Genomic DNA, 15357 nt, shown 5'->3' on the forward strand with positions numbered 1-15357 from the left:
CTATTTTCAGAGGCTTCTGGCAGAACTGTGACATTAAATATTCAGGGAAATACAAGTAAGGTTTGAAAATCGCTGCTCTGAAAGAGCTTGGAACCATTAGTGCCTCTCATATTGCAAAAGCCTCAGCCTGGCAGGTTATGCATCAGAGTCATCCACTTCTTACCTCAAAAAATTATTCAGTTTATTTATCAGCTACAGGGAACAGCTCCTCCATTTGAAGCATTTATATATTTCTGTTACTTCCAAAGCTAATAATGTTTGGGAAGGCCAGGGAAGGAATCTCTTCTCACATCTCTTTCAGAGTCAAGCTGATTTGACATTGGATGTAAAATTGAAACCCCTTCTTCAAACAGAAATTAATAGGAGAAAGTTAAAATTACTCCTGCATCAACAGGCAGTTTAGCTGACTGTTGCATTTGAAAAATATTTGACATCTTCAGTGCTGTGAAAGAGGTGAAGCTGTTCAAAAGCAGCCTTCTTGCTTGCTGACTTCTGACAAACTAATTTATTTTGTTACTATGATGAAGTACACAGAATAGATTGCACATAATTCCCTCTTCCACAAACATTTTATTGCAAAGATATACTGGTTGTTTTCTATAATATCAAATAATATTTCAGGGCTTGTATTTTTTGTTTCAGGTAGGTTATGCCAGGAAATTACAGCAAATTGCAATATACAAGAGATTTGAAGTCTGTGCATAAAAGTCAGCAATGTTAGCATTATTTTTATAGCATCTGCAATTGCAGTGCTTGAACACTAATAATTACCTGCTGCCCTGCTTCATGTCCTAATACTCATGGGGTAAAAAACAGATCAGGCAATCTCCATTTTCTACTTGAAGGATTCACTTCTGGTTGGTATTGGAGCAGGGTGATTTATAATTTACCCCATATTAAATATTTGTAGTTATGTCCAGAAATAGTCTTTTCCAGTGAATATTGTTGTGGAAGCCTTGACTTGTATGTCCAGGGTATACAACGAAAGTACCACAAGTTTCCTTAATCAAGATAACCAAGGCAAAAGAAGGCAGCCTGTCTAGCCAAGGTCAATTGAAGCTGAACATGGTGCAGCAGAGATGGCCACCTCTGAGCAATGTTCAGCTGCATTGCTTCTTCCTGCACAACCTCACCAGCTTACATAGTCCTGTGGGACCCTCCTGTCAGGCCCCACCACCTGCAGAGATATCCACCACAGCAAGTCACTGCTCTGCTGTCCCTCTCTCCTTCCATGCAGTAAGCCCTGACACAGCACAGGCTCCCTCTGTTCCTTGGGCTATTGTTTAAGGCATTGCCTGCATCAGGTTGGCACCTCTACCTTTCCATGGAGATCACATAGGGTGAAACCATGAAATTCATTTTATGGGAGTGGGTTGTGAAGAGATGGAAACTCCTAGAAGCCACTCAGATGCTCTCAAGGTGAAAGCCTTACTTCTTGGGTCTCTTTCCTGGCCTTTAGGGTGCTTTACAACATCTTGCACTGGAAAAATTATCTCTTTGCTGGTAAACATTGTAACTTTTGTTCAGTATCTACTGGGGCAACAAATCATTGTGTGCTGGAGCACACAGAAGGGAATCTGAAGGTCCTGAATTCAGTTGGTCACAGACGATTGAGAGCAAGTCAGGCTCAAAGGGGCAGAATTACACAATCCTGTCACATGGATGAGACACCTGCATCCATCAGAAACAGAGGGAAAATAGAAGGAGAACAAGGGAAAAAATAACAAACAAGTTTCCCAAAAGTAGATGGAGCTTTTCTTGCGTCAAGTCCTCTCTGAATCAAGGAAATGTTTTGTCCTAGTAAGGGGGGAGATTTTCAGTGAAGTGCTCATGGCAACAGAAACAAATCAGCTCCACAAGTACATGATATTCAAATGAGTTTTACATAACTACTCTCCTTCCAACTTCCATCTGCATGAAAGAATGGCAGAAAACCAAACCGAATGTAAGATAACCAGCCTGAACGCCAGTGAAGGGCCCTTCCCTTGCCTCTGTCAAATAAAGCATGCATGTTCTCAATAAATCACACCCTAAGATATACCACACTTATCAAAGAAAATGAAAAAAACAACAGAGGAAGGACTGGCAGTGACGCATACAACCCTGCTCCCACCATACCAGTTGCCCAGGTGAAGGATCAGAAGGACCTCACCTCCACAGCTTTTGCACATGGAAGCTGTCCCTGTGATGTCACACCATCACACCAAAAGACCAAGTCTTGAAAATGCCAAATGCATTTTGCTATTAAGTTGGTCCAAACAAACTTTACCTTGGTAGCAAGCAAATTAAAAAAAGTCAGCTTCTAAGTTAGAAGCCACTGCAACTCCTGGCATTATTGATGGACTGTGTGATGAAACTTATACACAGCACATAGAGACCTTCCAGCAAGTTCCATAGTGTATTTATTGCCATTACGTGGCAACATTTGTTGTGAATGAGTGTGGCTCATCAGTGTGGCCTATGTGGTGGACTTCTGGAAGGAGGAGACACAGCAGAGTAATGGAAGGGAGGCTGTTCAACACCCAGACTTTGTGCATATGCTCAGTGGTACACTGACACAGGGTCAGGAGTCACCACCCCTCTTCCTCTCTTAGCATCTGAAAGGGACCAAGAGGAGGATGGATCTAGTGGGGCACAGCACTCCTATTTCTATTAACTTTATTGATGATATAAATTTTATTGCTTGTTATCGAACTTTGGCTGGAGAAGTAGAACATCCTTGCATTTAAAGAAGTCATAAAGCACTTATATTTCATAGCTTATTTTGGTTTTTTTCTCACATGACCTTACTTCCTTCACTTGCTCAATCCTCTTATTACAATATATCTCATTCCTTTTGCACCTTTTTCTGAGTGTCTCCTGTTTACTTGTTGAATTAGACTGTCTTTTTTTCTCCTGACTTTTCTGGTGTTTTGCTTTGAAAGTCTGTTTTAAATAGTACTCCTCCCATTTTTACATGTGTGTGGGCAGAGGAGCCAGACTAAGGGGTGGCTGCTGTCAGACAGGGTAATAGAAATTAAATCTTCACTTACCTATTCATTTGGGAGACCTAATCAGTTTTTTCTTATGACTGGTACTCTTTGGTTCTTCAGATATGGACTAAGCCAGGAAAATAAAGTGTTGATGAGACCTACAGTGGCATGATTATTGCCTTGAAAGTCAGTCACCACTCAGGTCAGGTCGTAAACTATCTGTAAAATATGAGAGTTAAATAAGAATGTGTATTATTTTCCTGTGTTACAGACTTGAACTTTCCTTCCTTTTTCTCATTCAGTTATAGGGTAAGATTTTCCATCCCCTTTCTGGAGGACTTCAAAAAGACTAAAAGGATTAAAAATTGAGTGAGATTCTCTCTTTCTCTATAGCCTCTTTAACAAGCCAGAAAATCATGCAAAGACTTGAGGACTGTGCTGGGGCAGGACCCAAATACCCACAACCTTTCCCAAGACAAGTACAGATTTTCTTCTCAAACTGAGAATTCAACTCATTAAGTCACTCACAGATAAGATATGCAAAGGATGGGAAATGAAAAGATTTTAACATCTTTATTCTGCATACAGTAAAAAAAAAAAAAGATTAAGATTATGCAGAACAGTGGTATGTTCCCCATGAAGTTCCTATCAGACTCCCTGCCTTCTCATATGTGACCAAACTCTATTTTTAATAAACATGTTATTATAGCTCAGAGTCTGCCAAGTGTTTACAACGTTGCCCTAAGTAACAAGTCTGAGTCAAGGGACTTAATTAAATGTAACCTGCTTTTTCAGTTGTAGGATAGTCCTAAACATCAAACAGCAAGTGGGCTCTTTAAATAAAATCTGAAATCACACTTTAAGAGTCTTTACTCCTCATTGTATACAATCAGTTACCTCCTAGAAGGCATATAGTATTTTCACAGATAATTTCCCACAAGCATTTACAGATTTTAAACAAGTAACATTGTGCGAATTTCAGATTTCATACTTTCTTCCTGAGCATATTCATAGACACCAGGTAACAGGGAAGAATGTAAAAAATTAAAGAAAAATGTTTGTAAGAGATGCCCTTTTGGTTCTCACAATTTTTTAATGTCCTTACAATTTTATAGGCTTAGCTTTCTATTTTGGAGCACTTGGTTCTGCATATATTGCAAAATTTGTATAATTATCTGGGAGGAGATTCTACCCATGAGGTAGAGTCTACCTATGAGGGCTTCTGCTAAGCATAAAGTTGTTTTGGGGGAGGTGCTGAAGAGTCACCTGAAAGTCGCAGATGGACAAATGCAGGTGACATGGCTGCTGCCTCTCTGGACAGATCTGCACACCTGCTAAGTGAGACTGGACCAGGGCTTTCAGTCGCAGCAGCCCATAGCCCAAAGGTCAATGCAGCTTATATTGATGTGCTGGGCTAGAAACTGGAGTGGTCAGACCTGGCAGATGGGCCTGAACCACCTGCTGAGGTCCTGCCTGACACTCTGGCAGGGAAGGGCAGGCTGCTGTGCTGATGGTCTCACCTCCACTGGCACAGAAGCAGACAGCCCCAGCCTGTGCTGCTGCTGGACCACACCAGCCTCTACCATCTTGCCTTCAGAGAACAGGGTGGCACAGAGCAGGTGCTTTCCCAGATAAGAAACATTTAATGCTCTTCTCCTCTCTCTAAGGGAAAATTTTAACTTCCCAGTACCAACTTGTTAACCATTTACATCCAAACCCAGCCTGACTCTGAGACCCAGACTATGCAGGTCAAATTCAGCTACCTGGCAGGCCTGGAGATGTCAGTGGCACAGGCTGCACCCTCAGTCACCATGGCAGGGGAGCTGGGCAGCTCTCACATGAGGATAGGGAGGAATGAAGGCAGTAATTAGTTACAGAGAAATATGCAAGTGCAATGAATCACAGCTGTAACATCACACCTCAAGCGGGGCTGACAGCAAGGAGTTACAGAAGAAACAGTGGCCAGCAGGACCAAGGGCAGTGACTCTCATCCTGTGCTTGGCAGTGGTGTGGCTGCACCTCAAATCCTGTTCAGTTTTGGGGCCTTCACTGCAAGAAAGACATGAGATGCTAAACCATGTCCAGAGAAGGGCAACGGACCTGCTGAAGGATCTGGAGCACAAGTCTTAAGCAGCTGAGGGACTTGGGAATGTTTAGCCTGGAGAAAAGGAGGCTCAAGGAAAACCTTAGAGCTCTCTACAACTACCTGAAAGGAGGCTGTAGCCAGGTGGGTGGCCTTCTCATCTCACAAGTAACAAGTGATATGACATGAGAAAACATTCCCAAGTTGTTCCAAAAGAGGTTTAGATTGAAAATGTCTTCAATGAAAGGGTTGTCAAGTATTGGAACAGGCCACCCAGTGAAGAGGTGGAGTCATGATCCCTGGAGGCATTTAATAGACTTGTAGATGAGGCACTTAGGGAAGTGTCTTAGTGCCTTGGCAGGGTTAAGTTGATGGTTGGGATTGATGATGTTACAGGTCTTTTCCATCCTAAACAATTCTGATTCTATGATTCCATGATTTTGCTGCTGAAAGTTGCATACGGTTTCGCTTCTCCTCATTCATTTACCTTTGTCTCATATCATCCACCTCTCTCCAGCTGGTATGCTGACCAGAGCAAACAGCCACTGGGAGGTCTCACGAGCAGGCCAATGCAGACTGGGACAGGCTACCTAGAGAGCTCATGACACCCCAGCTCCTGGAGGGTGCCCACACAGTACGATATGGCTGTCCCCATGCAGCACTGGCAGTAGCCCTGCTTCGAAACCCAGTGTGGATTAGGGACTTTCAGCCACCTCTTGCTGATGCTGTGAAGTCATTCACCCGCTTTTCCCACAGCCACACTGGCACAGTTTCCAGTTCCACCTCTAAATGTTGTACTGATGCATTCAGCCCACTTGGATAACTACTGGAAAAAAAACAGGTACTCCCAGTGCAAAATGAAGTCAAAGCCCAGCAATGTGATTTGTGCAAATCTGCCCGAGTTCAGATGCTTTTACTTTTTCACAAGCTGTTTCTTCTGTTCCTTGCATTCAGGTTTATAAACTCTGTCATGGCATTCATCTGTCCTTACACCTGTGCAAAACTTTCCAGTCCAAATATGTAAGCAGCTGAAGACTGCTGCAGACTCTTGGAGACCGCATTTTAGGATAGCTGATTGCTGCATGTTATAGCGGTGACAAATCTCTATTAAATGCTTAAGGGATGACTTTGCTTTCTTACCATCTCCATCTGATTTTGAGTTGTAATAATTAGAGAAATCACCATCGCAGGCTGTGGGAAGAGCACTGCATTCCTGAGCTGGGTGAAACAACTGGTTGTGTGGAGTGTTTGCTTGGGATCACATAAACACTTCCAGCTTGAAAGAGCCACAATTCCTAGATTCCAGTTTGTTTATATTTAACTTTGTAGATCTCAGCTGGTGTGTTTTGCTAGTCTAACTCTTGATGCTATACTGGTCTGACTGGATCGTGTCAGTTTGCTGTTTACATTATACAGTCGTCATGGTTTGAAAACAGGCACGAAAGTGCAAATAGTGGTATATTGTAATGAAACGCCTCTTATGCAAAGGAAATACTCATGTTGTTCACCAGTTTTGTAGAGAACAGATCTTAGTGACACTGAAGAGCCTTGGTAACCATTGCTTTCCAAGTTTGATGAAAAACAGTGTAAATGAAGACATCCAATATGAAAATTCACCTCAAAGGAAATTTGACAGCTCGAACCAACTACCAAGAGCATGCTATATCAGCATGCAAATATTAGTGGTTTTAATGTGTAATGGCACTGATTTCACCCCCACCAGGAAAACCTCTCTGCTGCTCATACTTTCGTTCTTCCATCGCTGCCATGGCTGCATGACAATTATTCTAGGGACGACTCTTCCCCAGTCCCCAGGAACGACAGGACACACGCTCGGCGTTGTTCGCAGCCCCTCGCTGCCTCAGCAAGAAACGCATCTTCACCGGGAACGCGCACAGGCCGCTCCGGGCGGGATGGGCGTGGGGTCCCCGCAGCACCGCGACCGGACCCGCCCGCGCCCGAGGGGGCGGCCGGAGCGGGGGCGATGCGGGGGCTCGGCCGCGGCCGCTTCTGCGGAGAGGAAGGGGCGGCGGGCGGGGCACTGCCTGCGGAGGGCACGGTCGCACCTCCACCCTGCTGCGCCCCCGTCAGCAATCCGGCGCTCACGACCGGCCGGGCGGAGGGAGGGAGGCACGAGCGGGAGCGGAGGGAGGGACGCGGGGCGGGGCGCAGCCGGCGCGGAGAGGGGCCGCCCCCCCCGCCCGCTCCGCTCCGCGCCCGCCGTCGGTGCCGGTGGAGGCGGCGGTTGCGGTGTCGGCTTCGCCGGCTCCCGCCGCCACCTTCACCCCGGCCCCGCGTCCCCATGGCCGGGCAGGAGTGGGACTGGTTCCAGCGCGAGGAGCTCATCGGGCACATCAGCGACATCCGAGTGCAGAACCTCCAAGGTAAACCAACACCCCCGCAGAAACCCCTCCCTCCGCTCCCGCGCCGCCCCGCTCCCCTGCCCCTGCTGCTCCCCGCGCCGCTCCTTCCTCCCCCGCCAGCCCCCGGGCCGCCCTGCGCGGACTCCCCCGACTCCGCGGAGCGGGGGCGGCGCGGGTGCGGGGCTGGGGGAGGAGGTCGGCGGGGCCAAAGTTTCTCCGGAGCGCGGGGCCGGACCGTCCAGCCCTGGGGAAACCCGGCGCTCGGACGGGGTACGGGAGCTCCGCGGGCTCTGGAGATGCTGCGGCGGCGGGGGCGGCACAGTCCGTGTGCCCCCAGGGCGGCGCTGCCACCCACAGCCTCCTCCGAGCGCCGTCGGGGAGGGGGTGGCGGGCTCCGGCTCGGCTCGGGTCGCTCCCGGCCGGGGAGACCTGTCCGGCCGGGCGCTGCCGGGCTCACGCCGCCGCTGTCGGTAACGGGAGCCTCGGCGCGGGGTCCCCGCGGGGCCCGGCAGAGCCGCCGTCCCGCCGCCCCGACCTGGAGATCCGGGGTCACTCGGCCGCGGTCAGGGCACGGCCCCGGCTCTGGACCGGCGCGATTTGAAGGGAAGCAGATGGCTATCAGAGGACTCGATTTAATGTATCTTCTAATAAGCTACTGTTGAATAAACATGAGCAGAGCTTTTGGATAAATCATCTACGAGATGTTCTCCTACTTTGCCACAGGCTGTGCGGGCGGAAGGGATGCAAATACCTGGGTCTGAATATAGATCCGTATCAGTGTAGTAATAGTTCCTCCAAACTTATGTTTGCCCCTCACAAAGTAATTCCTGGTGATTGGCAACGACCTCAAGAATCGATGGAAGAGGGAAAAGCAGCAGTGGTTTATGGGAGAACAATTTGTTTAATGTAACATACCGATCTTAATCAACAGCTCACATAATACTGCGATGTATCTTTATGTTCCATGAAAATAATAGACTTGAATCAGAGGTCATTATCTCTTCCTGTCTATGCATAATTATATTAAGGCACTGTCTACTGGCAGAACAGTGCAGTCGCTGGAAATCAGTTTTGGTTTAGATTGATTATAGCAGATGTATAATTTATCAGAAAAGAAAGTCAAATTAGCCATTCTTTAAACTCAGATGTTGGATTAATGCAGTCAGCTGCTGATGGGGTCACTCCACAGCATTTTGACCTGATTCATCCTAACCTCTGAATTTCAGATTTTGAGTACAGCAGGGCTGTTCATTCCAGGTTGATCTCCCCTTGGGTTTTGACAGTCTCTCATTACAGTGTAATTCTGCATTTCTGACTCCTGGCTCAGTCTCTTTTGATTCTGTGTTAGCATGGCTGGCCTGCCTCTGATCTCTTGTTGCTCCTAAGTGTAGCAGATTTAATTTTAATGCGTGGGCATTTTTTGGGAAGGAATAGAAAAAGTGATCTGTTCTTAAAAAGAGTAATATGTTTTTGGCTTTGCCTCTCAGTTATTTGTAGAAGAAGCAGTTAAAAGTAATTTCCCTTTCTGGAGCTTAAAATGCATTTATACAGATGTACACAGCCATATAAAAAATTCCTGTAGTTCTATAGGAGGATGTCATCCTACAGATCAAATTCCTTCGAATGACATTATATTCATGAAAAAACCTCCTATTCCCTTCTTACCAAACAAGACAAATTCTCATATATTAATTGTCACCTCACTTGTACTGCTAAATAGGGTTTTAAGAAGTTTTATGCCTCATGTGAGCTCTTATAGGAGAGAAAAAGCATTTGTTCTAAGGTGCTGCTCTAAAGCAAGTGGTAATATCTGTCACAAAATATTTGATTTGTAACACATAGTTCTCACATTATCTTTTAGAGATGAAAAACATTTTACAGATGGTGAGTCTGATACTCATGAGAGTGTGATTTTTGTTGCTCGGGAGCTTGGTAGCAGAGCATGATGCTTCTCTTCAGAACAGTTTCTTGTAAAATGGCAGCATATGCTCTATGTTCATATGTAGTAATTAAACTTGCTCCTCTTTTATAATTCAAAATTCATTCTTTCCTCTCTCAAAAAAAAGAGATCCAAATCACTTCTAGTATAATTCTCTATCAGTTACAGAATCAATAATAGCTTTGATGTGCTAAAAAGTAAAGATTCTAGGATGAAAAAGAAGGTGAGGATGATGCAGTTCCATCAGCACTACCAGAGCTGCTGCAGGGCCCTGCTGCCCAGGGTCACACAAAGGACCTAATGCAGTGAGGGTTCTTGTCTTCTGCTGCATCTCCAACTCCTGCAGTGCTCTCTTGCAAGACCAGCTATGTTTAGAGATGGTGCTATGAAGTGAATTCTTTGTCTTACTCCAGAATGCTCCCATTCATTCAGGGGGACATTCTGCAAATGTGAAGGGGCTTCCTGGTCTCTGGGGAACCTATTCCATTAATATAGACCCAAGAGGAGTAAGGAGAGAATGGGAGGCAGCAGCCAAATATTTGCAGATATGAACAACGCATGAAAACACTGGCATGTCTGTGTGCAGCGATGGAGACTTCTGCACAGAGCCAGACAACTGAGAGGTCTGCAAGGCAAGGCAGGTAGAGGCAGTGCAGTCATGCTGTGTCTGAGCTATCCTGTGCAGCAGCTGATGGAAGAGTCCAAGTTGTGATGACCATGCGAGAGAATCCTGAGCAGCCTAGCTGGTATTAAAGTTTCTACAGCAGTCATACAGCCATCTGCTGTAGTAGTTTTCCATATCCTTTCTGCCTCCTTTTTTAAAAACAAAAATTGTTCATTTCTCTTGAACAGTTCTTCATTATGCCTTAGCTAAGCTATAGAGCACTGCTGACGTAGAATATTATTTGAGGGTGGCATATGCTGTTTCAGTCTGTTGCATCTTTTCTCTCTAGTTTGGTAGTTCCACATCCAGAAAGAATCCAAGATGCTGGTTACTGGGAAGTGTCTGCTTTTCTGGAGATGGTTTTTCCTGTTGTATGATGCCACCAAATAGAGAAGTTGTTCTAGGTGCATGTGCTGGGAGCAGACCTATGTAGCCTCAAGGACTGTATGGTCTGTCATGTATCTACTGGGTGAAATTATGGCCTGTGTGGGTTTTTCAGTTTTTTCACAGAGGGATTAAAATTGGCAGCAAGGGGTGAAATTTACTAAATGGACTGGACATGGAGGCGGGGGGCGAGGGGGAAGGATGATTTTAAAAATGGAATTACATCTGGCTATTTAGACATAGGTGTATAATGATGGGCTTCTATTTTCCCTTTCCATCAAGACCTGAGATTTTCCATTTTATTTTTTAAATAAAGGAAGTGACAGTTCAAAACTGTCGCAGCTAAGTGATGCTAAAAGCCAGGCACATCTGTTCTCGACAGAGGTGATTTCAGAGAACAGAAGCAGAAGGGACAATCTAATGGAGAAGAGGAGAGAGGAACGTAAAAATGGAACAAATGCCAGGTGTGGTGATGCACAACCAAGTTCCTCTCTCCAGGTCTGTTTGGTTTCTAAATGCATTTAATAAACTGATCCTTTTGTGCTCTTTGTTCTGTTTGTACATGCTCCATAGTGAATTTCCCCACATACTGAGAGAGAAAAATGGAAAGCCTGTGCAGAATGTAGGAGCACATCATCAAGTAATGGAATGCTCAATAATTAATTTCCTGCCAGGAGATGGGTTTTTTCATTGCTTTCATTCTTTCATTACAACACCAGTGGGAACATTTTGTTACAACACAAGAATATTTTAAAATCTTCCCTATTGGAAGCTTGATTTAGGATCATCAGAAATATACTTCTGTATGTGGTGAATTGCACTTGCTAGAAAGAGGCAACATCCTCAACAGGAAAATTAGTCTCTTTTAGATGATATTTTGGTCTTGTGCTTTGCAATAGTCTGAATGTATCTTGAACAGTACATATCTTTCCTTACATTCCTTGGAATGAAATATGTGAAGATGAATAACTGTGCAGTGAGATGTTTTGCTCATCTCTGCAAAAAAGGGTTGTTACCACCATTTAAAAATAATTATGATTTGAATGTTCATTTCTGTATATGTATAATGGAGTAGGTAGGCTAAGATGGATATAACACCATTCTGCTATCAGAGGACTAGACAAGGTCCTGCTACTTGTCATTTCACTGCTCACTCAGGGTTTGATCCAGAAACCACAGGAAACCCTAGATGTTTATTCCTTGCTTTCTGTAGATTTAAATACTTTTCTGAGTCAGCCTTGCTCTGCTGAGTGGTGCATTGCCTTCAAATGTATTTGGAGGGCTACATAGGCGTGTATTGTACTGCTAGAAATAATGGGGGAAAATGGTGATGGACTGGAAGAAATAACCTGAACAATACCAGCCCCATTGGTTCTCCATCCTTGCCATAGTTTATACGTTTGGGTGGATCACTTACTCATGAACTACCAGCACTCTGATTTTGTTTGACTTCCTTAAGATCTAGACTTTATAAGGTTTGGACAGCAGTAGCTGTAGCTGTCATTAACCTGAATCTCAGCTTCATTTGAGGTAGCACATTCTGAAGCCTGTGTCTTAAGAGGTAATACAAATGCTTAACTCCTAAGGTTAACTCTGGCAGTGACAGTATCTACACACATTTATACTGAGAGGCTTTGGCATCTCTGATGGACTACCAAAGGCAGGTTGCTATAGTCAGTCTTGAAAATGTTTCTCATTGTATTTTTCATTTATGAAGCAGAATTCTTACAACTTTTGCACTTAATTACAGAGACTAATAATTTTCTTTTAATTACAAGATACAGCAGCATTCAACTTGATTGCTATAGTCTGACATGCTTTTAAAATACATGGAAATTTTACAAATAGAAGGTAACATTTTTTAATGTGTCCATACATTCTGACAGAAGTAAGGTGCTGTAGCTGTTCATTACTTTAACTCTTCTACAACTTGTCACCATACTCAGTAGGATTTCATTCTGCCTGTAGGCACGTTCATTTAGTAGAGTTCTTTGTAGACTTAGGTGACATTTGAAAAGATGAAATTGCCCGGAGAACCTTAGGCAAAGCCCTGTACAACCACAAAGTGATCCTGTTCTGGATAAAAGTGAAGTTTAATAGGCTTGAGAACCATAAATGTGAACCCACAAAATAAAGATTCAGATCTAGGTATGAGTAACCAAAGTTAATGTTGGAAATGTAAGTCTTCTGGTGGGCATGGTCTTTGTAAGGGCAGTCTCATACTTGATGGTATTTGTCAGCAATGGAGGGAAGACTTTACCTGCTCCAGATGTAGGAAACCCTGGCAGTGAAATAAAGAAGCAGTGTGAGGTAAGGCAGAGTGCAGATTGCATGTTTCAGCATGCAGTTTTAACAAGGTCAATCCCTAATTTCTCTAACAAATTAGAAGTCTGGGCTCTCTGTCCCACTGAATGGATGAAATGACACCAAATTCAAATCATGCCCTGTAGCTCCACAGTCAAATGAACTCATACACTCATATATTAACACTTTGTCTTAAGAGAGAGACTGTGTATGGCAACTGCATGGACCTGACTCAAGGCATGGGGTTGATGTGCTGTCACTTGCCAACATCACCTTCTCTGTCTTTCCTGGGTGAGCTGTTGTTCAAGCCCTGACCAGCCTCAGCATAAGGAGAGCTGGTGACACCTCAGACCATTATCACTTGCCTGATGTCATGGTTTAAAATTACAGTCTTCAAAACACTGTGTTAAAACCAGTGATAATTTAAAAATACAATATAATTTTCATAGTCCTCCTGCTTCTTTTTTATTTTGTCCACTTCGACAGAAATATAAGCAATTTTCTTTCTCCCAAAGACAATCTCAAGGTTATGTCACTGGCCTTCTGAAGTATATGTAGCATTTATTTTGAAAATATTACAAAGGGATGACTTGACTTCCTTTTTGAGTTTTAAAGACAGACTTCTGTTGGACCAGAAGAAGCAACCTTGGACATTTTGGCTTGTCAGTGTCCATTTAAACATTATTTGTTTATGTCCTAAGCTGCTTAAACTTTCTGTTGGTTCAGAATGATTCTTAAGGGCAAATGTCTAAAGAGGAAGAGCCAAATGTCTGTCTTGTCATGTAGAAGTCAAAAAGATCTCAAAAATGTGTTCAGGAATAGAAATTTTCAGATAAGCAGTGCGATTTGTGTCAGTGCTGGGGTGGTGAAGGGCATCACAGCATCTTTTAAGAAATGAGTGTCTTTTTCTACATGTCTCTGTACCTACTATTCTATTTTTATTTCTCCCCCAACCAGTTAAATACAGGGACTGTAGGTGGAGGATTGCAGGATGAATTTTACTTTGTTATATTTGCTGCATATTTCTGTGCAAACAGCTGAGCTGTATTTTAGCTGTAGTTTGAGGCTTCATAGCCATGAACACAAGTTTAAATCAGCATCTTCTAAGGATGCTCGTAATAGCAACAGCCTGGATGTCTCCAGAGTGAATGCCTGTGGACCTGTAAGATTCAGGCAGAGAATTTCTTTATAAAACCAGAAATCCCACTGAATCTGAATAGATGTTATCAAAAACACTTAAAAGATAACTCTAATCTTGGTGCCTATTATTTAATTTGATGGCATGATTCAAAACATATTTGTTGAAAAAGTGTACTACTTTGAGGGATTCTGTTAATTACTTTCTACAAATTAATTTCAAACATAAATTAAAACATATTTATGTTGTAGTGTTTTGAAAGTTACCTCTGATACAGGTCAACATAATTCAGACCTACTGTATCTGAAAAATGAGTTACCTTTTTTTTTATGAGTTTAATGTTGGCATCTTTTACCTTTCTAGGCTTGTGTTGATTTGGTAGTATAATTCAAGTTGTTTAAAAAATAAATGCTCATTAAATATGTCACAGGGTTCATTTTAAATCCAAACATTTATATTCTAGTCCTTGTTGTATTTAGTGCATGTATTCCCTTGGATCTTCATCCTAACGTAATTAAGACTGGAGATGAGTGCATTTTGTAATGTCCCAAGCTGTGCAAAGAAGTCCCTGCTCTTGTCCATTACCAGGAAACACATCTGTTTAGATGCTGCGTATGTCAGAGTTAATCCAGAGTCCTGCTAAGGTCAGAGATGCTCTACCCATACCCATGGAATAGTCCAGCTAGATCAGGTCGTGTCACCAGCTACATTTGTATTCTTGCAGCCTTTTTTTTCTTGTGTTTTCTTCAAGAAACCCACATAACAGTGCACCAAACCCTCCAGTGATCAGTTTGCCCTGTGTTGTTCATATATTGTGAGAGCCGTATCACAGCCTGAACTGTCCGTTTCACAGGACTCCAGCTGAAGCTCTGAATTGCAGCCAAAGCAGAGGGAGGATTTACATGCACAAGCTGTCTTTCTCTTGTGCACTAATGGTCAGATAGAAGTACTTTGCTATTTTGTTTCACTCTTTGCAAAGAACCCCCTAATGTATGTCAATAGGTGTTTGGTGTATGCAGTCATTGTAGTTCATAACTAAAGGGTGATTATGCTTTTCTTGCCTCAGTGAAAAATGGGAAGGGCAAGAGAGACCTAGCTCTATTACAAATGAAAGCAATGCCAACAAAGATAACTGTTAAAAACTGGTCCCTCATATGACTGCCTCTGGACACGTGACTAAAGTTTTCTGGCTGTTACTGATGTTCACAATAAACATGAACTGCAGTTGTAACTTAATAAAGATACAGAATTTATAAATAACATAGTATGAAATGTCCACTTCAGACTTACTGTCTTGGATAAAAGGAAAGAAACATAACTGTCTGGGCTGTTTGCCCTGGGAGAGTAACAAGGCAAAGAGAAGCAGGCACATGGGAAGAGTGTGGTCCTCAGAAGCCTAGATAGTGCAGGAGGGGCTGTGGCCAGCACCTTCACATCATATGTAAACTTGGTAAGTCAGAAAAATCCTGCCCAAATGACAAGACGATCTTTCAGAGACAAAATTCCTGTG

General features: G+C 43.5%; 1 protein-coding gene across 1 annotated transcript in view; it reads left to right on the plus strand.

Moving 5' to 3' along the window:
• The first annotated feature begins 7226 nt into the window (after window positions 1-7226).
• Window positions 7227-15357, plus strand: part of CLMN (calmin) — a 73414-nt gene continuing 65283 nt past the window's right edge. The window contains exon 1 of the mRNA XM_071557591.1: window positions 7227-7439. Within this exon, the coding sequence (XP_071413692.1) occupies window positions 7358-7439 (82 nt within the window). The 5' untranslated portion in view covers window positions 7227-7357. The remainder of the gene's footprint in view (window positions 7440-15357) is intronic.

The sequence above is a fragment of the Pithys albifrons genome, chromosome 6 (genome assembly GCF_047495875.1).
Source record: "Pithys albifrons albifrons isolate INPA30051 chromosome 6, PitAlb_v1, whole genome shotgun sequence".
NCBI classification, from domain to species: domain Eukaryota; kingdom Metazoa; phylum Chordata; class Aves; order Passeriformes; family Thamnophilidae; genus Pithys; species Pithys albifrons.